Source organism: Panthera tigris, chromosome C1, assembly GCF_018350195.1.
Source record: "Panthera tigris isolate Pti1 chromosome C1, P.tigris_Pti1_mat1.1, whole genome shotgun sequence".
NCBI classification, from domain to species: Eukaryota; Metazoa; Chordata; class Mammalia; order Carnivora; family Felidae; genus Panthera; species Panthera tigris.
Genome location: NC_056667.1, coordinates 123,714,658 through 123,740,903, shown reverse-complemented (window position 1 = coordinate 123,740,903; position 26,246 = coordinate 123,714,658). Strand labels below are relative to the sequence as shown.

Here is a 26,246-nt window from a genome sequence, read left to right as displayed (position 1 = left end):
ACTTTAACTTTTAGTTATTCTTGGTATATCACTTTGGTTTTGTTTTGTTTTACCCTCTTTTCCCTCTAGCCACAGGACATGAGTTTCCATTGCCCTCTAGGCCTGAAATGCTCTCTTCTATAAAATCCTGTGTCCCCTTATTATCTGATATAGCCCCTCTGCTGACATCTTCCCAAATTATTTTACAAAGATGAGTCATATGCATACTGTTTTGTAACTTGGTTTGCTCTAGACCAGTATGTCCAAATACCAACCTCGTCTCTACCCAGGTGATTTTTAGAGCACTCACACCCCGCCGCCCCATTCCAAAATAGACCCCTTGACTTATATGTCAGAAACTTGCTCTTCATGCATTCTTCTGCCCACTGATGTTTCCGTTGTAAACCTAAAATCCAGGAGTCATCTCAGGTTTGATTCCCTATTCAAGGGAGATGCTAGGGGCAGAGGGTGGTGGTACAGACCTGTGCACAGAGGGAGGTCCCCTCACAGCTTGGCTGTACCCTTTGAAGTGGATCCTGGCATCCTATAGGTTTCCTTGTAGCAAAACCGTTGAATCATTGGCCTCATTTAGAGTGTAGCTACATTTTATGGCCTCCCGGACTATGAAGGTAAAATTCACAAGGCCCAGAAAATGTAAATTACAATAACACCTTTCATTTTCTTGGTCAAAATGCTTTGAGTTGCAGGAATGTTTTTATTTTTATAACTCTATCAAACATTTTTTATGGAGGTTTGCTCCTTCTTACCCCAGGCTTAAACACATTCTAAAACAAGGCTTCTCAAACTGGCTTCTGCCTCAGAGCCACTCAGGGATTTTTATAGATATTCAAATTCTGAGCCAGGAGGTCTGGGGTGGGTCAGGCTTATACAGATCTAACAAGTTCCAGTACTGGGAATATTGCTAATCCTGTGGCCCACACTTTGAGTAGCAAGGACATGAAGTCCTTCTGAAAAAAAATTTTTTTTTGAGTTTGTTTTTGTGTTTAGTTCCTGAGCTCCTCAAAAAAAAAATCTCTGTAATTGATAATGTTTCATTCTTTTAATGGATTTTTTTAATGTTTATTTATTTTTGAGAGAGAGAGAGACAGAGTATGAGTCGGGGAGGGGTAGAGAGAGAGGGAGATACAGAATCCAAAACAGGCTCCAGGCTCCGAGCTGTCGGCCCACAGCCTGATGTGGGGGGCTCAAACCCTCGAGCAGTGAGATCACAACCTGAACCAAAGTCGGATACTTTAACCAACTAAGCCATCCAGGTGCCCCAACACCGTGAATAGGTTCGAACAACTTGAAAATCCGTATTATTTATTAGGCTTAGCTATAAATATTTATTTCAAAAAATCAACTGAATTTTGGAGAATCAGAATTTGTTGGCTCAGACAAGATGCGAAACAATATGAACAAGATGAAGTTCTAACATGACATGAGATAGAGCTTGTGGAGTGGTCAACCCATAGTGTTCCCAGGACTTCCTGGTTTCAGCACTCCAAGCTGTGCTTCTCAGGGAATGCCTCAGTGTGGGGACACTATGACAGTTAGTAGTGGCATTAGAAGGACTCTTTTGTGACCTAGAACACATCTTGTGCTCCCAAAGTGTTTAAAAGTCACAGTATTCCTCAGGGTGCCTGGGTGGCCCAGTTGATTAAGCATTCAGCATCTCTCAGTTATGATCTCAAGGTTCGTGAGTTCAAGCCCTGTCTCAGGTTCTGCGTTGACACTGTGGAGCCTGCTTCAGATTCTCTGTCTCCCTCTCTCTCTGCCCCTCCCCTGCTTGCTCTCTATCTCTGTCTCTCAAAGTAAATAAACGTTTTTAGAAAAGGCACAATACTCCCTGCGACAGTATTGGTGTGTAGCTTAAACAACAAATCACTTTTCCTTAATTACTCCTTTTAAGAGGTAAGCAGGCTTAGACCCTTATCACAGGGATGAAGTGGGTTACCCAGGGTCATGTAATATTGCCTGAGGCTTTAAGTTCTTTATCTATACTCACGGTGGGTACACAGTGCTACTCACTCTCTAAACGCAATGCGTATTAAATTGGATTTTGAGCGATTAGTTTTATTTTGGAACTTCTCCTTAAGATGACTTATTAAAAACAAAAACCTGAAAACTTCTCTTTCTTCAATTTTGTAAAGCTGTATACCCCAGAGATAAACCAGATATATTTTCAAAATTCTGTCTTTTGAAAGCTGAATTTCTTCATGGTTTACATGTGGCAACATTAGTCACAATTGCTGGTTACTCTCCATGGAATTTTAGTTATCTTACTACCTATGATATTAATATTATTTGAAACATTTACCTCACGTGTGCTAGAATTGCCTATAAAAACAAACAAAGGTCATATAATACCTCCTCCTTCTAGTGCGATTGCAAGATAAATGACACAAATCCATTCTAATTGGATCCAGAAATCCCTGGGCATTTGGCAATTAGTGGTAACAATTGTTCCATTAATAATGTATAATATTTCTAATGCCAAGTGTGTTGTGTGTTATTAAGCAAAAAAAAAAAAAAAAAAGGCTCTGAGAAAGTCTTGATTTAAAAAACAATCTTGAGTGTGGCAAAACTTCAGTTTTGTGATGATTCAACATGCAGTGTGGATTTATTAAAGGCTGAAATCAAACCGTTCTTCCAGAATGTAAAAGAGGGGTCTGGAGCAGTGTTCTGCTTAAAATCAGTAACTCACTAAAAAATGTCTTCAGCCACAACCAAGTAGTAGGCATTAGATATGGGTCATCAATTTTCACTGGAATGGTGGCAATGTCAGTTAGTATTTGTCAAAACCCTAAATACCTTGTAGTAAAATATTGCAACAATAGACTGTAAATGTTTGCCTTCGAAACTCTTGGAGAAGTAAGTATACATGTGGACCTGGAAAATTACCTGAGAAACTGACTAATAGAACTGCTTCCATGCAGAGATGCTCTTGAGCTTGGAACATATCCCAAATTAGATATATTGAGATTGCCAAGCCGTAGTTTGAAATTCACAAATTCCAGTACTTTCCATGGCAGACTCTTAGGCTCCCCAGTGGTGGGGTCCTTTGACTGTTCATACATACATGGGGGACTTTGTTCTCTGGAGCATGAAGCTACAGTAAGATTTTGTAGAAAAAAGACTATGTGGGGCATATTTGTGAGCTGTGCTTAGATGGTAAACTCAAACATTGAAAAAAATCCCAAAGTGAGTAGCTTTTGAGTCTTCTGATCCCAGATGGAGTTAAAGACCACAGTTTAGTATTACTCAGTGGCTCTGCAGGTCTGTCTATATTATGTAAAATGTCAGGAAATTTTGTGTTGGAAAAGTCATGGAGCCATTAGAAGGGTATGTAACAGATCTTGGTTTACCTGTGGCCAAGCCATTTTGTCCCACATTAATTCCTTTGGCCAGGGAAAAATGTTACTCTCTTACTTGAATTCTTGTTTCCCTGGTCTTGAAAATGGGTCACAGGCAATCTCCTTTACTAATAGGTTTATCTGCTATTCCAGAGATCTCAGGAATCACTCATATTTACAACACTAAAGGATCTACTGGCTGGAGTCAGTTTTCTCTCTTGAGACACCTTTTTCAAATATTTAGTCTTAGAAATGGCTGATGATCAGACTCATCAAGAAAATATAGGAAATGACTATCCTGTTTGGTTTTATATTCTGAATCTTCCTGTGGCACTTATGTAAGTCACTGCCAGCCTGTAGAATGACAGATCTCCTTGTGTTGAATTTAAGCTCCTTGAGGACCCAGGCCAGGCATTCATCCTTGTGACTTCCCAGATCTAGGTTGGCCCATCAGAGAGGTCTCCCTGAGTGCTGCCCTCTTTAGGAACTCTCTGGTCCCATTCACTGCATCTCTCAACAGCCAGCCTGTAATGGAAGACAGTCCTGTGCTCTGTGCTTCAGCATCATAGCACACACCACACTGTCTTGTCTGTCTCTCCAAGTAGGCTCTGGGGATTGGATCTTTCACTTTTGTATCTCCAGTGCCAAATGCAGTAAGTGCTCAATGCATGTTGAAAGAAATGAATGAATGGAAGGCTCTTGATAAAGAATAGTTGACTTAAATCAAACAGGCACACCCTTTAGCTATCGCTGGGGTAGGATTTAGTGCAGGTGATGTAATGTAACTTGACAGGGTAGTTAAATATTGACAGGCAGGAGGAAGCATACTGGGAATGTTCAGAAAGAGGAAAGGAAGGTTTGACTGTGGCTGTCAGATCAAAGAGCTGAGGTGGTAAGGAGCCAAACTGAGTGGCTGCTGTGGTCCTGATGACCCAGGAAGGTCATTCGCTGGTTCACTTGGCTTCTGCTTCAGTAGAGGTAAGGTTGGGAGCCTGGCTGGGAAGATAATGGGTTGTGATATGAGTAAATGCAGACTCCGTGCCTGTGGCTCAGAGATGGCTGGCATCCCAGACACTCTGCTGGCCGCCCATTCTTGTACAGCTTGGAATGATCCTCATTTAAGGCAAGGAACATGAGTTCTGTTTGAATCTATCTCCTCTCACCCCACCTTAGCACGTTCCCAAATGATTGGTGCTTTCACACAAGCTCTTAAAGTGATTGGGGTTGGATGCTGGTGCATGCCTTTGGAATGCTTAGTTGAGGACTTTGTCCATATGAATTCATTTGTGAGTGCTCTTTGATGCTAACGATTAGAGACGTGCATAGCGATAGGGTCATGAAAGTGTGCCGTGCTACCTGGATGCTGCTTTGTATATGCAGGGGTGGGACTGGAGGGAGACATACATTAGGCAGTGTTTTTAGCTCTCCTATCAAATGAGGGAGCAAGCAGAGGTGAGTTCAAGGAGAATATTGGGTAGTGAGAAAATGCCAACAGACAGCAGTCAGAGCAATGGTTTAAGCAGGTCTGGCTTTGCATTCAGGAAGGGATACGGGTCACCTTGAGAAAAACACCTTATTTGATTTTAGAAAGACTTTAATCAGTTGAAATATCTCAGGTTAGTTTTTAAGCAAAGAAAAGCTGGTGTCCTGCTCATAATTAAATAGTTACAGGCAGCATGAAGAAACAGCCAAGGCAAGTAGTTTCTTTTTAGTACCTTCACTTGTCTTTTAGGGAAGGAGAAAATTCTGGGTGGCTGACATGGGTTCAAATCTCAGCTTAGCAAGTGACCGAGGCAGCTTAATCTCCAGGGGTCTGTATTTCTTCATCTGTGAAATGGGTGGAATGAAGCCACCTGACTGGTTGCTGTGAGGCTTGAATGAAATAAGACATACAAAGCCACACTGGAGTCTGCCTGGTCTGGAGCAGTTCCGTCCAAAATATCAACTTCCCTTCCCCAACTTCAAAAGGCTTATTTTCATTTATCTCTTTTTGGATAACAGCTTTATTGAGATACAATTCACATACTCTCATACCCACCCATTAAAAGTGTGCTATTGGGGGTGCCTGGGTGGCTCAGTCGGTTGAGCATCCGACTTGAGCTCAGGTCATGATCTCACGGTTTGTGGGTTTGAGCCCCACGTTGGGCTCTGTGCTAACAGCTCGGAGCCTGCAGACTGCTTCAGATTCTGTGTTTCCCTCTCTCTCTGCCCGTCCCCTGCTCACGCTCTGTCTCTTTGTCTCTCAAAAATGAATAAACGTTAAAAAAAAAAATTGAAAAAAGTGTGCCATTCAGTAGTTTTTAGGATATTCGCAGAGTTGTGCAGCCATCACCACTACCTATTTTGAAACATTCTCTCATCATAAAAAGAAACTGCATATGTGCTAGTGGTTACTCCTCATTTCCTCTCAGTGTCCCCAGTTTTAGACAACACTGATCTCTTTTCTGTCCCTATAGATTTTTGCTGTTCTGGACAGTTCGTAAAAGTAGAATTATAGTATGTTATCTTTCGTGTCTACTTTTTCACTCATCATGATATTTTCAAGGTTCATCCATGTGGTAGCATTTTTTATTGCCAAATAATATTCCATTGTATGGAGATACAATATCTTATTTATTCATCACTCGGTGCAAATTTAGATTATTTCTACTTTGGGGCTGCTACGAATAGTGCTACTATGAAATTCATGTAGCAGACTTTGTGTGGACAGATGTGTCTATCTTATCTTTTTTTAATGTTTAATATTTATTTTTGAGAGAGAGAACACATGAGTGGGGGAGAGGGGCAGAGAGAGATGGAGATACAGAATCCGAAGTAGGCTCCAGGCTCCCAGCTGTCAGCACAGTGCTCGACACGGGACTCAAACCCACGAACCGTGAGATCATGACCTGAGCCGAAGTCGGATGCTTAACCGACTAAGCTACCCAGGTGCTCCTATCTTATCTTTTTAATATGGTTGTAAAACTAGGCTCTCCCACCCCATCTTCCTGAGGAATTTTGAGAGAGTGCAATAGAAAATACTGGGGTAGGCCACATTTTCCCCTGCAGAAGTTAAGGGAAATGGCAAAATGCTCACGTCTCTCCTTCAGAATGTTGTTCTACAACAAATGAGTCTTTGGCACTGTTTAAAGTCTTCTGTAAAAGTGGATCAAATAAACCAGCTTCCTGTGCTAGCTTATGTGAACTTTTATATGTCTTGAGTTCTATATACATAATCACTATAGGGTCAAGTGTGTGCCAGGCATGCATATAAACACGCTTTTTGTTTGCAAAAAAAAAAAAAATCATGAATGGTTTTACTGCTTAGGAAAATAGAAGCAGCATATGGAAGGGAAGGGGTTGCAAAATCAAATGTTCAAATGGCCCGGGGAAATGAGGTAAATAAATGAAATACATGTCTGAGCTAAGCAACGCTGGGAGTGCAACGAGTCATAGAAAGTCACCCATGGCCTTATTGTTGTGGAGTCATTAAGGAGTGGGGGTGACTGTGGCAAACCAGAGAGTATGTATCCTGTATAAAAGGGGCAGAAAACATTGGAACTTGAGTTGATTGTGCTCATGTAGGTACTTGAGCTTACGTGGCAATGTCTTCTCGTTTTTTAAAGCAACTAATTTTAATTTTTTAAACCCACTTTTGGTCCAAATGAAATACGTCTGTGAATCACATTGGCCCCACTGGGGATCAGTTTGTGGCCTTTCAAGTGAGGTAAAGCATATTACTTGGTGACCATAAAATCTGGGGGCTAATTCCCATGTCGTCCCTCCAATGACTGCATTGTTCTTGGTTTGTCCCCATTTCTCTGACCCTCTGTTTCCTATTTGGAAGATAAGGGGGTTTGATGAAATGAGCTCAGTTGGCCTTTTCATCTCTAACGTTCCAGGCTTGCATAAGGACAGCCCCAGTTCAGGGTTCTGTCTCTGACACATTATGTGGAATATATTATGGACAGAAACCTAGTGTTCCAACTGACGACATACTTACAAGGCAGAAGGCATTCTAAGTAGCCTCCTTTACCCCTCTTACAGTGTGAGTCTTCTCCCAGCTTTTGGGATCTCCCAACTTTTGGCTGAAAAGGTCCTTTATTTTACCTTCATTCTGGAAGGATATTTCCTCTGTGAATAGAATTCTAGGTGGACAAGTTTTATTTTCTTTCATTGTGACCAAATATGTCCTCAGCCTGAACTCATAGGGCTAAAAAAAAAAAAAAAATGCATCACCTTATTACTGTGTTGAACACTTTGTCTATTTTTTATTTATTTAAAACCTACCTGTTACAAGCACCAAGGGCAATGGAGTTCTCTAGTTCTGATATTTGAGGATTTCATGGCGAAATGTTTCCAGTCAAGATGCCCAAATGTGGCCCAGACCGCAGCCCCAGTAATGAAAGCACTATGTGTCTGCCTTGCCCTGGTGGGTGCCACGCAGTGGTGCCTTGATGCTGGGTTGCAGACTGTGGGAAATCACAGCCTGGATACCAGCTTGAGCTGCGGTCTTGAGTTCACTGCTCTTAGAATTCTTCTTCATTTCTCTCACAAGAGGCTGGTGTGGGAGTAACTTAAAACGGTACTAAAAGGGGGCGGGCAGGAGAAAGGGGAAAATGGGTGATGGGCATTGACAAGGGCACTTGGTGGGATGAGCACTGGGTGTTGTATGTAAGCGATGAATCATGGGAATCTACCCCCGAAACCAAGAGCACACTATAGACACTGCATGTTAGCTAACTTGATGATAAATTAAAAAGATAAAATTAAATATATAAATAATAATAAAAAAAATAAAAACAGTTATAGAAGAGCCGCATATTTCTCTGTTTGGGAGTAGCCCTGAGGTCTGAGCAGTCCAAGTACCACACACTTGGGTTTGCTGTACTTTTCATTCCTTTTATTAATTTGCTGTTCCCATTTGACAGTTCATGAGACTGAGGTGCAGTGCTCGTTCACGGTGTGGAGTGATGAGCTGCAGAACTGAAGTCAGGATGCCCATCACCCAACGTACTTGTCGGTCACTTGGCTGCACTGATGGTTTCTGCCTCAGCTAAATAAATCGCTAAAGCAAGGGCGGAGAAGTCCCAGGTAGTAGCTTGTAACACTGTCCTCTGAAATAAATGTCAGCTGTAGGGAGCAGTTGGTAAAGGCCCAAGTCACATGTTGCCTGTATTTAAGTGAAGTGAGCCTCCAAGTTTCTTCCTGTCTGCTCCTTGCATTCAGGCAAATTTGCCTTTGAAACTCTTGACGGAGAAGTCTTAGTTTTAAAGTAAACAGTGTGTTTCCCCGTCACAGCTTAGCATTTATCACAACCCCCATTGTTTGAATTTTTTGTTGTTGTTGTTGTTACAAGTTTCAGACAAATTTCTCTCATTGCGGTTGACATTCATTCCCTCCTGCTCCTTTTCTTCTCACTGAAAGTGCTGAACAGCTGGCTGCATTGACGACATTAATAGCCCTCTGCCGTGCTGGTCTATTCAACCCATATTCCATCTCCAGCCTTCTCTTCTCCAGGCAAAATAATGCCGGGATGATTCAGCCTTTGCTCCCAGGTCCTATTTTGCTATCCTTTGATCTACATTGTGGTCCTCTGGATCCTCCCATTGAAGGCATGGAGGACAATAGCTCCATCTTGTAAACAGTGCACTGAGGCCTCTCAAATGAGAGGTCACAAAGCCCGGAGCTCCCGTCCCAACCCCTCGGATTAGCATGTTTCCCACAAAGTGCGCAGAGGCGTGAGCTCTCTGCTGGAAGGACACCTGCCACTGACCGGGCACTTTGCTGGCTGGTTGGCAGGCTGACTTCCTGAGCTCACGGAATCAACCTGAGAAAGAGCGTCCGGGGTTGATTCCATGCTGTGACATCTTTAGGAGTGCCACAAGCTCACCTCCTGGGAGAGAGGTGTGTGCCTTCTGTCAGGGAGCGGGGAGCGGGGGAGGGGGAAAGGCAGTTGGAGGCTAATGGGAAATCGCCATTTGGGGTTGTCACAAATCATGAGATACTGGAAGAACTGGCCCTTCTGGCTCCTTTGGGGCTGATCCCAGCAAAGTGCCAATGATCAGGGGCCAATAATTGGAAAAACCAGATGAGTCAAATGGAAGAGAATGTGCTCCCTTAAAAGAAACAAAACAAAATGCTACTTTTTTTTTTTTTTTGTATTTTAAAATATACTCTCTGGGACAAAAATAAAGATATTTTCATTATTCATATTAAAGTGTGAGAAGAAAAGTGGTTTTCATTTTAAGCAACATTTTTAAAGCAGAGTATCTGGCAACCCGTTCACTGAAACTTGCGTTTCTTACTCTCATTCTAAACATTGACCCATGCTTAGATGCATGCAAACGCAAATGTTTGGCAGAGAAGGGTTTTGTAAAATAAAAAGATGCTGCACTTGGAGGCCTGTTTTTCCTAAACTTGGAAAGTCGCATGTTGCTTTAGAAATAGAGTTTTCTCCAGCATAAGCCCCTTTGATCTTGGGTCCTTAGAGGTTTCTCACACAAGCATAGAATGGGTAGTCTGGGCGGAGCTGAAATCCTATTGAGTGACAAAAACAGAAAAAAAAACAGCTAATAAACATCCTGCGGAGTGTGGCTGTTTCAACATGATACCCAATGAACTTGTTTGGATAATGCCCAAACCGATTCTTTTCAATGCTAGGTTGGGCACTAGACCCTTTCCCCTGCAAATCCAATTTAACAGTAGAGGGGGACTCCCATCTTTCAGTCATAGCCAGGCCATTCTCAGAAGCCCAGGGTGTCCATTTGCCGGGATTGTTCTCATCAAGGCAGCACAGAGGATGGCTTCTCTCCCCTTCGAAAGGTGCCAAATTCTCAAATACTGAGACTTTCTCAAATGTGAAAAAGTTGTTCCAGAGTAAATGTTTTTTTCTCTATAGTCTGATATGTGATTTCTGACAAACACATCCAAAAGGTGTCTCTACTGAGCCTGTTTCAGAAAACAGAACACGTGGATTTGCTAGGAAAGGAGGACTGGAATAAGATGTGTCCTGATTTCATTCTGGGAAAGAAGGGACCTCATCTGTCCTGTTTCCCACTGGAGCCAGGGTCCCATGAGGCCCCTGGCATGGAGGATGGCGTTGTCCAGTTACTTGTTTTATGTGTAGTAACCTGCCGCATCATGAAGACCTAGGGGAGACCTCAGATTTCTCCAAGCCAAACAGAAACCTAAGATTTCTTAGCAGCAGAGAGGACTGACACTAAATGAGGAGTAGAAATATTTCATTCACTGTGACTATTGGTATAACTCACTGATTCTCAAAATCCAACCAAGTTGCTTTCGATTTACCACTACCGCTCACAGTGATGTTTTACTTTTGCTCAGATAAATTCGTCTCTGGGAATCAAAACCATACTTGATTGCTGTCTGCACCTGTATCTAGGACTATATATCCATTCAGAATAAGTGATGTACTTCAAAAATGGAAAAAAAAAAAAAAGAAAAATAGTTTTGTCCTTTTTTTTGCCCCAAAAGCCTCAAAAAAAAAAAAAAAGTCTTTGTATACAGACAAGGGATGTGTGGCTACAACAAAATATTTGAGAAAGAAATAAAAATCCCATTTTGAGGTAGAGCTCTATTTTGGGAATTAAGAGTTTACCTTAATTAAGGAAGTTGCAAATTATTTGCATGTCCTGTTGCCCTGTGGTCAATGGAACCCCTGGTGAGCAAACAACACTTGTTCAAAGCAAGAGCCAAAGCCCCTCTGACCTTTCAATGGATTGTCTGAGGGGGGATGGTCAGCTGGACCCACAGTAAACTGGCCTGCAGCTGCTCTGCCAGCTGGCTGTCACACACAGGAAAACTTGGAGGGGACCCATGGCCCCACCAGATGCCTTATGGCAGGGTTCAGTTGATGCCCCACACAGTGCAGACCAGTTCCATATTTCATCTACAATGACTCGGTTTGCATGTCGTAGCCATTACTTTCAGACTAGCAGAGGGAGCACCTCCCGTTTATAATTTAATTTCGCAAATGCACGAGCTGTGGTTGCGTCAGCAGCCCCTGGCCACCGCCAACTCACAGACTTCTGGCATTTTGCAAGGAACTCCAGATACAGAGTCTCTTTGGCTGGGACACAGTCCTAGTGGCAACATGAATAACCCACTTTTGCCAGTATGAAGTGAGGTCGCATCAGTGGGGACTGCAGGAGTGAATTAACCCGTTTAACCCAACTGAGTAAATCTGAGGATGTAGTGGAGAGAAGCAGCTTGCTCTGTGTATTTACTGATTTGGGAAACGGCTAAGCATAAAGGGAACATATTGTGGGTCAGAGTTCAACACCAGAGAGGAATGAGAGAAACCTGTCAGTGAGTCCCTGACACACCAGACCACTTGAGGGACCATTAGCCAGGGCCTACATCTGTCCCTGAATTTTAAATGCAATTTAACTCTCTTGATAAGTTAACTCGTGTATTAAAGAATATGTAAAAATATCATGCTTTGTCCCCATTTGCAGCCCTAATAGACTTCTTACAGAGGAAATCTGATTTTTATAGCTGAAATTGTGACAGCATCATTATTAGAATGGCCTAGCCAGGAAGAATTGTGGCATCTGAGCATGATGTACATGGTGGGGGCAAGGTGGTAGAGAGATAGGCATTATATTGAGCCGAGGAAGGATTTGTGTTTCATAAACACAAGGATGGGCCTAAATGTGAATCGATGTCATTCCTTTTTTTTTTTTTTTCATGAAGCAAGGAATGACCTCAATTTTTCCTCACTGTCTTTACCCTTTGGCTCTTTTGCCCTTTGCTGCTTAGTGATAATGGGAGCATTTCATTGCCCTTGGGGTAAATGATTCCACTTGAACAATTTACCATGTGAAAACCAAAGGGGACAGGTTTTCAATGTGGAAAATGCTTTAACCTCAGAAAACCAGAAGGCAGACTCAGTTTGGAATGACAGCCTGTCTCTGAATCACAGAGTGTGCATATATGAAGAAATCTAATTAAAGTATGTGTCCTGATAACTCTCAGTTTTGGTTAAGAATTAGCCTTAACCTAATTCTTATTTTGTAAGAATTTTAGAGCATTTGTGACTTTAAGAACTATGTTTTATGTGACTTCTGAGTTATGACAGAAATTGCAATAGCATGACATTTAGTACGGCATTGATTTTTCTTGGAACCCATCGTAAGTGGTTTTGCAACTATAGAAGAATACTGTAATGATACCTATTATGTGCACAGCCCCAAGGGAACCAGGACAGTGAGGTGTCCTTGTATTCTCACTCATGATGCAGTGCTAAACTCCAGACAAATTGTACAAACTCTTATGACCTTTTGAACAACCAACCCTTCAACTCCATCACTCTTTACAGAAGAATGGGAAAAATCTAGTGTCCATTGGGACTGGAACAATAACGTAAATAAGTCAAGCAGGGTTGATGCAGAATGGGGTACGGCACAGATTTTCATTTCCTTCTTGGGGAATACAATGCTACTCTGCTTCCTCTGTTATGAAAGGATAACACGTTACTGCAGGAACATGGTGTGGGCCTGGTGTTGCCAGATCTAACAACTCTTCAAGAACAGCTAGAAATGAAGATTTTTATATAAAATCTTCTGATTTGTAAAGGTTAGCTCATTTAAAAAAAACTTTTTGTTTTGAGGTAATTGTAGATTTGCATGCAGGTGTAGAAATAATCTAGAGAAATCCCCTACACTTTTCCTCTTATTTCTCTTGATGGTAACATCTAGCATGCTCTGGTAGCAGGGATCACAACCTGGATATTGACACCAATACACGGATCCAATACACTGACCTTATTGGCTCACTATTGCTAAACTTCGTGCAGACCAATCAGAGCACATCTGATGGACAGGATTGGACTGTCTTACTACCTCTGCTTGCAGCTTCTGTATATTACACTCTTGCTAGATTTAGGAGACCAGCCCAGGCCTTTCTTTGGATCCCCACTGCTGAAGCTAGAAAAGCTGTTTAGGACTTTACTAGAAGGTAAACCTCTCCTAGCTCTTCCTTCCGGAATGCTTTTCCAGTCTTTTGGTCTGAGTTCCACTCCCTCCCTGCCTGTCTGTGTGTGCAGTGTGGGCTCTCTCTGACACTTGCACCTTCTTTCCTCACGGTACATCCCCACCCACATGCTGGCCTCAGCTTCCACTTAAACTTGGTCGATTCTGCTTGTGTCCTTCAGGCAAGCCTGTCCTTGCAGGCCCACTGGACTCACAACCATCTCATACTTGCTTTCTTCAAATTCCCTCCCACCTGCTTTTTCTCCCCTAAACTCCCAACACACACTGAAAGCAAGCACTTCAAGGTGGTGCATACCCAAAGTATTTGTTTGTGCTGGAATTTTGAAATCTCAAATATTTGTTTAAATAAAGTGATTCGCGATTTGGAGATTACAACTTTGGAGTTGTTTTGTTTTTACAACATCTGTCATAAAAAGCCAGTTTCTACTGTAAGTGATTTTAAGGCCTCTATGGTATTTTTTTTTTAATGCCAATAAAGTCTCAGAGTGTTGGGGTTGAAATATGCTTCTAGATTTCTTTCTGTTTTGTAATAAGTGAAGCTGGATACTGCCCTGAGTGTTTCTTGATTGTCCTCACTGACCTTGGCATCTTTCCAACCTAAGTGTAGAAATAGTTCCCATGCCATTCCTGGTCATTCCTGGTCACCATGACAAAATGTGGGAAGAGGCATTACTCCAGAAGAAGGCACAGTAAGGGAGACCAAAGCCTTCTGAGTACCATTGCCAACATTGGAACGTGGAGTTCAGAATCAGGAAGAACATGTCAGGGAAGAAAAGGGGCATAGCCTAGTGTTTCCTCAGCACACAGTGACCATTATGGCCTTTGGTGGGTCACAGTCCATAGCCAGCTGCCTTCTCTCCATTTTTTGACCCCTCAATATTGTGCATGAACAGTATTTAGAGGTAGGAATAATAAAACTTAGTTTGAAGCTCCTTCTCAGATGACAATAACCATCCTCATCTAGCAGAAATGGTGATTCTCAAGTGTGTGTATATCATAGGGAGGAAGCAGGGGAAGAAGAAGGGGATAGAAATAATGGGAAAATAAACCCAAAGTCAAATTTCCCTGGAATTAACTATAGTTGATCCTTGAACAAGATGGGGCCAGAGGTGCCAACCCCCCTGTATGATCAAAAATCTGTATATGACTTTTGACTCCCCAAAACTTAAGTACAAATAGTCTCCTCTTGGCCAGAAGTCTTACTGAGAGAACATACATTGTCGATTAAAACACATTTTGTATGTTAAAAGTTTTACATGCCATATTTTTATAATAAAATAAGCTAGAGAAAAGAAAATGTTAAAATCATAAGAGAAAATACATTTACAGTACTGTACCTTATTTTTAAAATTCCACATATAAGTAGATCCATGCAGTTCAAACTTACACTGTTCAAGGGTCAACTGTGCTTCGTTTCTGGGCTCCTACACTGTTGAATTAATGGATCATTGGGCTTATGCTTCCCTTACCAAGCAAAAGAAATCAATTTTAGGAGAAAGGAGCTAAATTGTGCTTGGGTCCCCACTCCCTTTATCTCAGTTAGACCAGAGAGCACAGAGGTGTTCTTCCTATTCTGTTTTGTACTGTCCCTGGTTTCTCCAAGCCCTTCCTCAATTTGACTCTGAAGGCTGAGTCTCCATGGGTCCTGGCCAGCGCTGCCTGCCTCTCCACTGAACGCAGTGGAAATGAGTGGTGCATCCATCCTTGGGCACACACACTAGTCATTCTTCTTCCCTCTGATGATCCTTCTTTTTGCCACACATGCCTTCCCTTGTGTCCCACAAGCCCTGCCATTGCCTTCCCAGATGGCACATTCGTTATGCCAGCCATTACCTGGCAGCCCTGCCTTTCAGAAGGCAAAAGCCTTCTCTATGATCCCAGGTATCTCTCCTTCCCTCACTGATATACATGACTCTGCAGCAGAGGACGTGGCAAAGACTGGGTCCTGTTCTTCCTGATCCTGCTCTGTGGGACACAGCAAATGACAGAGGCTTTGCCCTTCAGTTTTCACATCTGAAAACAGTAATATGCGGTAGGGATTGTTACTGTCTCTCTTTTGTAGGTGAAGAAACTGAGGCTAGGAGAAGTGTAGGAAACTTTTCCAAGGTCTCACAGGTATGGAAGCTCCATATCCAGGGGAGGACTTTATACTGATGGGATTTCCAGTACCCCTCATGTCATGGACTATAGGAGGGGAGGGAAGGGGACTTCCTTGAGTGCTTTGAAGTAAGTCACTTTACCCCTGGGGACCTTTTAATAATGATCAGTGCCTAGGATTCTGATTTAGTCTGAGGTAGATTTGAGTATCAATAGTTTTTAAAAGCAGTCTGGGTGATTTTAGTGTACAGCCATGATTGAGATTCCTCCTCTACATCAGCTTCAGCACCTGTCAGAACTATATGGAGCACTCGGTAATACACTGTCACTGGGCTTCAGTCCTGGAGTTTCAGATTCTGTAAGTCTGTGGTGGGCCTGAGAATTTGCATTTCTAACAAATTCCCCATGAGGCTGCTGCTGCACATCAAAGTTTGGGATCGCAACTTTGCACATATGTGGATGGAAATTTGGGGCATAGATAGGTCTTCATACTTACTGAGCACCGGCTAAGTACCAGGCAGATTGATTACATTATATGATTTAGCCTATAGGTGACACTTCATCTTCCCAAGAACCTTTTGATTTAGGTATTATTATTCCCATTTAATATATGGAGGAAACTGAACTCCACAGAGGTTAAATCTTTGCTTCTCAAACTGGAATACATGGGGATGTAGCAGGGATTATAGAAATGACACTGTGAATATCACATAACTTCCTGGTCCATGAATTTCATTGGCATTAGCCATACTCCTTGCTGAACAGGCTTGGACAGTTCAAAGGGAAATACCCCTGTTACCTGTACATTGATTATCTTAACTTTAATGTATATTCTAGGCCAGTGGAGCCAACAAGGTGCAGTAGATTGTTAAATTATGGATATAAATTCTGCCCATTCTACTTCATAGTTGACATGAAGAGGCAAATGGAGGGTAAAATGAGGCTTGAGAGTCATTATATTACCCTGTGGATAGAGTCACGTTTCAAAGCAGCCTTGGGCTCTCACTTTACCGGGTCTGTGATTGACTTTTATAATGGAGAAGACGGAGTTGGCTTTATTATAGCATCTCTAGTACCACTTTTATTAGTCATTAGTTATGTTACAAGGATGTTTCCTAAATAAGTTTTTACCTTATTCCAGTTATTATGTCTAAGAGTTTTTGGGGACATTTTGATTTAAAAAAGTCTATTTTTATGTGGTCAGCCGTATAGGTTGATCTTCCATAGCAAAGTCTGAGTAAATGCACATACTAAAAATTTTTTTAATGTTTATTTATTTCTGAGACAGACAGAGTGCAAGTGGGGTAGGGGCAGAGAAAGAGCGAGACACAGAACTTGAAGCAGGCTCCAGGCTATGAGCTGGCACAGGGCCCAATGTGGGGCTCAGCACAGGGCCCGATGTGGGTCTCAAACCCACAAACTGCAAGATCATGACCTGAGGTGAAGTTGGAAGCTTAAGCGACTGAGCCACCCAGACACTCCAGTAAATGCACGTATTATAAAGTCATCTCTTATGAGCTTCCTCATGGACACACATTTCTTCATCATTCTTGAGTCATGGGCTCCTTTATGAACCTGATGAGCAGTGTAGGTTTTCCTAGAGTAGTACACACGCAGAGGGCCTTGCTTTTCAGAGCATCCATAGACCACTGAAGTTCATCCATGGATCCTAGCCATAGGCCCCAGATTCAGAAACCCCTGCTCAAAGCTTCTCTATGACAAAGTCTGTGACTGTCTGAAGTTGTATCTGTAATGTCAGGTGCACTGTCTGGCTAGGAAGGTACTCAGTCAATGTCAGAGAATGAATGATTTCTGTAAGACCAATGAGGTAGAAAAGGTGTTGAGTACTTGTAGTTACTGTGACATAAATGTTGTGTTTGTAACAGCATGTCAGGACATTATGGTGTGACAAGTTACCCCCAGACCTCTGTTGGCTGCCCAGCAGGAGGAGTACAGGGAGTATTCTGTCTGAGTCAGCCTGTAGCATGATGTCAGTGTATTCTGGTCTCTGACACTAAGTCTATATATACTATGTGGCTCCTTGCCTTGTGTTCTCTCTACTTGATTTAGTGCCATGAACCCTGACTATTTGGGCTTAGATTGTCAAAGCTGCCTCCTACAGTTTCTTTTCTTTATTTCATGTTGTTCTCTGCAATCTTGGCTTGAAGCATGAATCCCCAAGCTGGTTTCTGTGGTCAACCTGGCACAAACAGGGAAGATTCTAACCCTGGGCATGGAAGTCTGGATATCTTTGGAGGATGCAGCAGGGAGAGTAATCTCCATGTTATGATATTCACAATTTACTTCAAAACCCTTAGACCAGTGTGATTTTAAGTATGTGCTAGCTAGTTTAAATTTCATCATAGGGGACGGTCAGATTTCCTGAGAATTCCCATGCCAGGTGTGGTTAGTCATACTCCAGGGGAAGCTTCTAGAAGCATTTTAGCCAGCTACCCATTTGTTAATACCTGAAGTTTTGTGAACGTCAGAATTTGCTTCTGGTTGTGAAATTAGTGAATTGCTAGTTAGCTTGACAAATGTTAGAAATGATCTCATTGGTGAAGTTCAAGGTATTAATATTTGATCTATATGGGTAAGCTATTTGTATATATATTAGTTATATGTATTCTGTAAGCTTACCTCCCTATCTCTCTCTCTCTCTCTCTTGATTTACCACTGAAGCATAAACAGGGTTGAAGACTAGTAAGGCCTGTCACTTGCTCCTTTGGAGATGGCACTTGAATCTTGTTTTCTTTTTTTAAAGGTTTATTTATTTTAAGAGAGAGAGAGAGCAAGAGAGGGGCAGAGAGAGAAGGAAAGAGAGAGAATCCCAAGCATGGGGCTCGAATTCACCAACAGTGAGATCATGACCTGAGCTGAAATCAAGAGTCAAACACTTAACTGATTGAGCCACCCAGGCACCCCGAATCTTGTTTCCTATGTCTTTGCATAGTTATAATTGCTCAATGTCTACTAAAAGGATAATAGGATACTGCCTCTGGGATGTTTGGTGTCTGCCTCTAGAAAACCTTTCATGACAGGTGGTGAGAGTGGCATAACCAGGACCTAGATGTGGGGCTTCCTTGTACTTGCCCAACAGGTGCTAAGGCCTTTTTCATGCCTGTTGGCTAATCCATGTTTATTGAATAAATATTTACATATGTGTAGGGGCATCTGATCTAGGTTTGCTTTTTTTTATATATAACTCAGTAGCAAGGTCAGACTTGTTTGATAGATGTCATTATCTACCAAAAAGGACCTCTGTGTTTTGTGCAACCAGATTGGTGGAAAACAGTTTACAGCACCCTGGCTCTATGGAAGATTTACTTTCAAGAGAGATTCCATGTATTAAGTTTTGCTGTGGTAACAACCCAGAAAAATGCAGTGGCTACAATAAGCAAAATTTATTTGTCATTCTTTGGGGTTGCTATGGCTCTGCTGGGTCCTTCCTAGGCTTGGCTAGGCTAGACTCCAGCCTGTAAGGTGGGCCTGCTCCATCTACCTTGTCCCAGAGCCCAGACTGCAGTAGCAATCCTCCCTGCTATGCAGGGGCATGTTGACCTCCTGGAAGAGGCACAAACACAAGAGGAGCAGGCCAGAAGGCTCTGCTTGGAACTGGCTGTGACTTCTGCCCAAAGTCATTGGTGGTGGGAGGTGCTTTGAACTTGTCCTACCAGCGGGAGTAGGAGGAAAAGGAGAATTATGAGCAGATAGTATAATCTATCACCCTCCAAGGTACGTGACAAGGCCTTAGACAAGGCCTCTCTGTCCCCTTAGTCACCAATGGAATGTCAATTACAGTCAGTTCCTTAAGCATTAACAAGTATGTGTCAATTGTCATCCGTTTGCAAGATGGGAATGAATCAGAGATGTGAAAAGCATAGTTCTTGGCCTTGGGGAGCTTTTAATCTTAGAAGGAAGAAATAATTTGTGCCTCAGAGAGCATTTAGGTTTACCATGGAGCAGCATTCAGACAGTTGAAAAAATACATATACTACACACAAAGAGAGCACAGACTTTGGGCCATCCCCAAATCTATTGTACGAGTAGGAACAGTGGGCCTGTTGTTCTGTGGCAGCACTGACTTGACTCCATGGCTCCAGGAGAGGAGAGACCAATGGTTTCATGACTCCCCTTTTTGTGGTCACACCTACAGTCAGGTGTTTTGTCCCCACTCAGCAGTGAGAAGAAAGGTCTATGGGCTGTGTACCTCTAGGGACACTACTTAAGTTTTCTGGGTCCTTGGATTTTTCTCTTAGAAAATGAGACCTGTAGACTAGCTCATGAAGTCTGTGACCCCAGATACATAGGTATGATCTGCCTTTGGGTTCTCTTTGGCCTAGATCCCCTCCAGTTAGGGCAGCTAAGAATTATGAGACTGTTCTCTCCTATCCTAATGCTGGCTAGTCTTGATACCCTGTAATCTCCCCCTCTCAAACATCACTATAAAATCAGGCTCACTTGTGTATGTATACAGTGTGTGTGTGTGTGTGTGTGTGTGTGTGTGTGTGTGTGTATGTGTGTGTATAAATTTGTTGTCTAACCCCAAACTTTGGTTTTGTTGTTACATGATTTGAAATTGAAGAATTTGTTGCATATCAATTGTAGTGTTCTCTGTGTTTTGCACTGTCCAGGATGGCACTTATGGGGTATCTTTTCTCAGAATAGTCGCAGTGTGATGCGTATTTCACAGCAGCCAGCTCGGGAGCTGGGGACACACTCATTCATGGCATTGGCCTCTTCTTTTCTTTCTTTTCTTTTTTAAAGTTTATTTATTTATTTTGAGGAGAGAGAGAGAGAGCATGCAAGCATGAGTGTGGTACGGGCAGAGAGAGAGAATCTCAAGCAGATTCCTCACTGCCAGCACAGAGCCCATTGTGGGGCTGGAACCCACGAATTGTGAGACAATGATCTGAGCCAAAACCAAGAGTCAGATGCTTAACTGACTGAGCCACCCAGATGTCCCCATGGCACTGGGCTCTTCTAAAGGAGCCCTGGGCTCAGCCTATTAAGGGGACTGCCTCGTTCTCCCCATCCTGTGTAGGGGTGCAGGGAATGTGATTGTTTGCCTCCCCTCCATCTCACCCACCCGCTCAGCCTCAGCCCCAGCCCCAGCCCCCAGCCCTATCCCTTGCCCATCTTCTTCCCAGGTTTGCTGAATTGTTTTGAATGCTGTGGTAAATGGATTTTTCTTCAATGGAAACTGGGCAAATCTGGTTTGGACTACAAACCACTCAAGGTTTTAAAAGAAGCCAACAGTTGGGACCAGGATTAGACTGGTTTCTCTGTTTTCATGGTGTACAGACAAGCCCTAAAGGAAAACAACGTAGTTATCCTGAGAGCAAACACTTGTGATTCTAAGAAAACTTGAAAATCTCCACTGATCAGCACCTGAACAATAGCATCTCCTTACTTGCAAGTTAAGGCAAAATTCCTGGAACCCTTATTTCATCTTTAATAAGCATTTCTTTATGATAAGCATTTCTTATCATAAAACTCAGCTCCTGTGCTTTTCATTTGGTGTTGTATGAATTCACTTGTTTGCCAGAACAGATGTGGCTAGAGTCTAGTATGAACCTGGGGCCCAGAAATGCCTCATTTTCCTATTTGGGGGAATACTCTCTGAGTGTTCTTCTTGTTGGATCTGAGACACAGGGGGACTCAGGAGAGTTGTCAGAAAGGTTGGGTTCATGTTAAAAATAGTGCTAAAGACTGAAGACTCCCCTGCCTCCAGTGGGAGAGACAAGAGTCTGGTTGATAAGAACAGTGCAAATCCTCCTGGAAGGCAGGGCCAGGTGGATCTTGAAATGGACTTTGCTTCTTTGCATGAAGGTTAAGGAGCTACAGTGTGGCTTAGGTCAGTGTCCCTGGGAACACACCAATGTGGTCTGTGTCTGCCCAGGCCTTTGCGTGCATGGAGTTTACTCAGCAGAAAGCTCTGTCTGCATTCCTTTCACAAATAGATTCCCAACTTTGATCTTCTATTAACTTAATTAATCATTAAACTGTTTTCCCCCATTAAACTCCTTTTACTGTTTTTCAGTGTCTTTCTCTCTCTCTCCCCCTTCCCTCCCTCTCTCCTTTCTTCCTTCCATCTTTATTAAGAGTTTTTGTTGTTGTTGAACAAATTGGGGCCGTACCAAAAGGACATGAGGCAGACCCAGCCTCAGGGAAAAGTGTGGAATGGGGAGGTGCTTGGTGAAAGCCCTCCCAGCCCTGTCTCTTTCCTCCTATGTCATAGCTTGGCCCTTCTGACTTGGGATTCCAGGGTTTTTATGCTCCATTCTAGCTACCCACACAACCCCTTCCCCTGGCATCCCACTTCTTATCTTCTCTCACAAGTGGCCTTTCTCCAGAACTCCTCAGGACTCATCAGAATGATTCATTCTTTTAGTGCAAATCAATGTAGCTAAGTGAAGGGAAATTGTCCTCATTCATCTGGGAGAGAAGAGAATAACTTTATCAATACTAAGGTAAAACTGCCTAAAATCCCCTCTTCACTCAAAGGTTAAATCAGGCTTCTAATTTGAGATGCTGCTGTTGATTTATTGATGACATGTGTGATTAAGTAAAATCCCAACATGACGAGAAACGATAATAGGCTGGAGCTTTGTAGAAGGTGCTTTTAAAAAGCTGTGGATCTTCAAATTAGGGAGTTTATAGATGTTTAAATTATTCCCCCAAAGCTTAGATACTATCAAAGGATGGCCTGTTTTCTATTTTACCAAAAGAGACAACTTATAAAAACAACTTCCATTAATTAATTCAGTAAAGATGTATACCTACTGTGTTGTGTTCTGTTGTAGATACTGGGATACAGTGTTAAGAGAGACGAGCCACTGTTCCCATGGAGCTATACCTCTAAAAGGAGAGATAGCAGTAGTATAGGAACACCTGGGAAAGATGTATGGTAGGAAGGAAATTAAATAGAGGGATAAGATCAGTTAGGACCAAGGGGGAATTGGTGGTTTGTGGGGGGGGGGGTGCAGTTAAGACCTACATGACAATAAAGATACTAATATAATAAGGAGGCAGGCCTTCAAAGATCTGGGAGAAGTGTGATCTAGGAAGGGGGAAGCAGCAAGTGCAAAGGCACTGAGGTAGGAATGAAGTTGACATGGCTAAGAAACATAGAGGTAAGTGTAGCTGGAGTATAACAAACAAGAATATTGTTTGGATAAGAAACAGGAAATGTAGGCAGTGGTCACTTTCTATTTGCTCTTGTAGATCATGCTAGATCATGATCTTGTAGATAGATCATATTTGAATCTAGGTCTGACAAATGTGGGAAGCCTGACCATTGGTAGTGAATCCCTGCACTGCATGATCTGAGTACTTAAATGCTGCCGGAGAGTTGACAGAAAAGGAACAAACTGAAAGTGAGTTTTGAAATCCAGGAGGAAAAATGATGGCTGGAGAGAGAAAGGCAAGGGGGTCATCTGCTAGTAACATCATTTATTGAAATAAAGGATATATGAATATCCCAAAAGTCAAGAGAGAAGGACAGTCATTTGCAAGAAAGAACAATTGGCAAATGTCCCTTGGCATAATACAAGCATAGAGTGGTATAGTTTTTCTGCTTATAAAACAAAATCTGGGGGCACATGCGTGGCTTAGTTGGTTAAGCATCTGACTCTTGATTTTGGCTCAGGTCATGATCTCACGGGTTTGTGGGATTGAGCCCCACATTAGGCTCCATGATGCCTGTGTGGAGCCTGCTTGGGATTCTGTCTCTCTGCCCCTCTCCCTGCTAAAATAAATAAACATTAAAAAACTTTTTTAAATGAAATCTGTAACAAAACTTTAATTCCTCATATCGCTTTTCATGCTATTGTGCTTTTGCTATACCTTGCTCAATTTGGGGGTTCTACTTCAATAGTTCAGTGGGACAGGGAGCCCAAATGCCCATTCTCCCCCAGTCATGGTCAGAATATTGACAAAACCAAAGCCAGTCTCTTAACTCATTCAATTCAGAGCACTCAAGGTAACAGGTAACGTAGATCAAGCAGACCCCAGGCCACCTGAGTGTGCAGAGCAAGCTGGTTCCCCAGGGGAGGCCCAGTGCAGGACAGTCACTAGCTCAGGTCTGCCAGGGGGCTGGGGTCTCCCCTCTCCACACACCCTGCCCAGCTCCAGGGCTCCCATGGGAGCTCAGTGATGGAACACACTGGATAAGCAATTTCATTTTCTTACCCTCTGACAGGAACACAAGGATGAACTGAAATGACATGAACCCTCTTTGTTCCATTTTATTCAGAGGGGACTTTGAGCCTGGTGGAAGTGGGATGAAAGAGTCCTAGGAGGATCACAGGGACTGTGCCCCAGTGGGGATGTTTGAGCGGACAGCATGTGGCATAGGAGGAGGCAGGAAGGGCCACGCTGACAAAACCAGTTTGCACCCCTCACTGTTAAAGCTAACGTCAGCCTAGAGTTCTTAGAATTACATCAATATATGGACTTTCCTGAAAATCTAATACATTTCACATGGATGTGAAATATAGTCGTTTTGAACCAAGAGGCTTGTGTTAAATGCTAGACGTTCAGATTTTTAAAAACTCAATAAAACATTGGCGGCTAGATGAAATACTTTTAGTGACGCATATAAGAAATAACTCATAACGCCATGTGGTCGTATGTATCCGCCACAGGCCATTTACTTTACTCTTATGAGGTACTGGCTAAAGTAAATTTAATTAAATCAATTTCTGTATTTTTTGAATGCTGTGAAAATACCAATTGTCGCTAATAATCAGTGATGCATGGCATTTTAATTATCCATTACTCACTTTCTTTACAAAACAAATGGCTTAACCCTAATGAACTTAGTGTTACATTATTTGTTTTAGACATGAATTTTTACAGACCCACTTTATTAGTGAAAACCTAGGACTTTCTTAACTCTCTGAAGCATAATTGACAAATCACATCACTAGTTGGTTTTTGTGATATGATTTTTTTTTAAAATTTATGTTTATTTATTTTTGAGAGAGAGAGAGAGAAGGAAAGAAAGGGAGAGAGAGAGAAGCCAGAGTGTGAGCAGGGGAGGGACAGAGAGAAAGGGAGACACAGATTGTGAAGCAGGCTCCAGGCTCCGAGTTGTCAGCATAGAGCCTGATGCGGGGCTAGAACTCACAAACCATGAAACCATGGCCTGAGCTGAAGTCGGATGCTGAATCGACTGAGCCACCCAGGTGCCCCATGATTTTATTTTCAAAACTGTTCAAAGATAAGTAGTATGCCATCTTAGGTTTGGAGATCTTCCTCCATTGGCATATACAACATAGCTCTGGCCAATTACTAACACAACTAAGATAATCTTTTGGTCCCTCACAACTCACTAGAAATTCTTAGAGAAATATGGCCAGATGAGTAAATAAGGATGTGTTTCCACCAAAGAGCTGTGTCTTATATTCTACATTGCTATTAATTTACCGTCCTGGGTGACCTCCAGCTATTCTCATCTTGCATCACCCATCTCTACAACCTAAAGGGAAATGAGTTTTTGCATCAGTTACCAAAGCTAGCATCCTAATCCAAGCCCCTACTTTCCATCCAATCTCCTTTCTCATCTCTTCCCCACCTCTGGATGACCACTCAGGGCCTTAATTCTCATGAGGCCTCTCTGAATGGATCTGCTTTCAGTATCACCAGAAGGCTTGAATGTACATGGTGCCAGTCAGTCTTGAACAACACTGCAAGTTGAATCCACCTTCTTTGGCACTGGGGCCTTCTGAACACCCAGGCTTTCTGCCTTTTCCTCTATCCATCTACCAGAAGTAACCTCCTGGATTGAATCCTAACTAAAATGCTCCAGATTATTAATTTGAAAGACAAAAATCTTTAATGCATCCCTGATGAAATTATATGGGTTGTGATGGAGGCTGACAGTATGGCCCCCCTGGAAGGCATAAGGGATTTCACACTCTCCTTCCTTGAGCTGACTTGAGAGGTCATGGAAGGCAGGTTTGGAAGCCACGAGTAGATTAGACTAGTGCATTTGGTCCAAGAGAAGGTGTAGGAAGAGAGGAGCTCAGAAAGGTAAGTAAGAGCCTTCCTTGCAATGCCCAAGTGTTTGATATACTTTTCCCTATGGACAATGGAAGCCAGTGAAGGTGAAAAGCAAGGAAGAGGTTTCCATAAGGGCCCAGGTAGAACTCTGACTTGAAAATCAGGGTGGAGGGAACACACCAGTTACCATGAGTCTAACCAAAGAAATGCTAACCCAGACCTTCAGAGCTGTGCTGTCTCTTCTATGAGAAATGCCTGCTGTTACTTCTCATTTGGCCTGGCTGATGCCTTTACCACTTAGTTCCCCTCCCCCATTTTAATTGCGACTTACTAATAAAAATTTTCCTGTTCTCCTGTCTTCCTGTCTTAGTCCCACTTCTAAATTCTCCTCGTTCTGACCTATCTCCTCCTGCAAAAAAGTCTGGAACTTATTCCTGCTCTACACCTGCACTTAACTCACATTCCAGATTCCTTTGGTTCACTGTTATCTTACCAAGTGCCCCATATACATAACCACACTAACTGCCTTTCCTCTCATTAGGCAGCTATGTCAGCAGATGTATACCAAAGTTTACGATGTGCCTGGATCACAAAAGCTGGAAGTCTCCTCTATGGGATGCAACAGGCCAAGGGTGTCACCTTCCAGATCAGAGATCCCCCTGGTGATATTTGCATTTTACTGGGAGACAATGGATTGAAACTCTAATAGTGACGTATCATGCATTAGTGAACACGATAGCATGGATAGTTCTGGTGTTTTGGCCTTATTTGTGGCACAGATTTGGGGAATTTATCTGTAAATTAGCATTTT

General features: G+C 42.6%; 1 protein-coding gene across 1 annotated transcript in view; it reads left to right on the top strand.

Annotated features, from left to right (window-relative positions):
• The first annotated feature begins 4,181 nt into the window (after positions 1-4,181).
• The window catches only part of NCKAP5 (NCK associated protein 5), a 676,395-nt gene continuing 654,330 nt past the window's right edge, over positions 4,182-26,246 (top strand). The window contains exon 1 of the mRNA XM_042993887.1: positions 4,182-4,313. Within this exon, the coding sequence (XP_042849821.1) occupies positions 4,263-4,313 (51 nt within the window). The 5' untranslated portion in view covers positions 4,182-4,262. The remainder of the gene's footprint in view (positions 4,314-26,246) is intronic.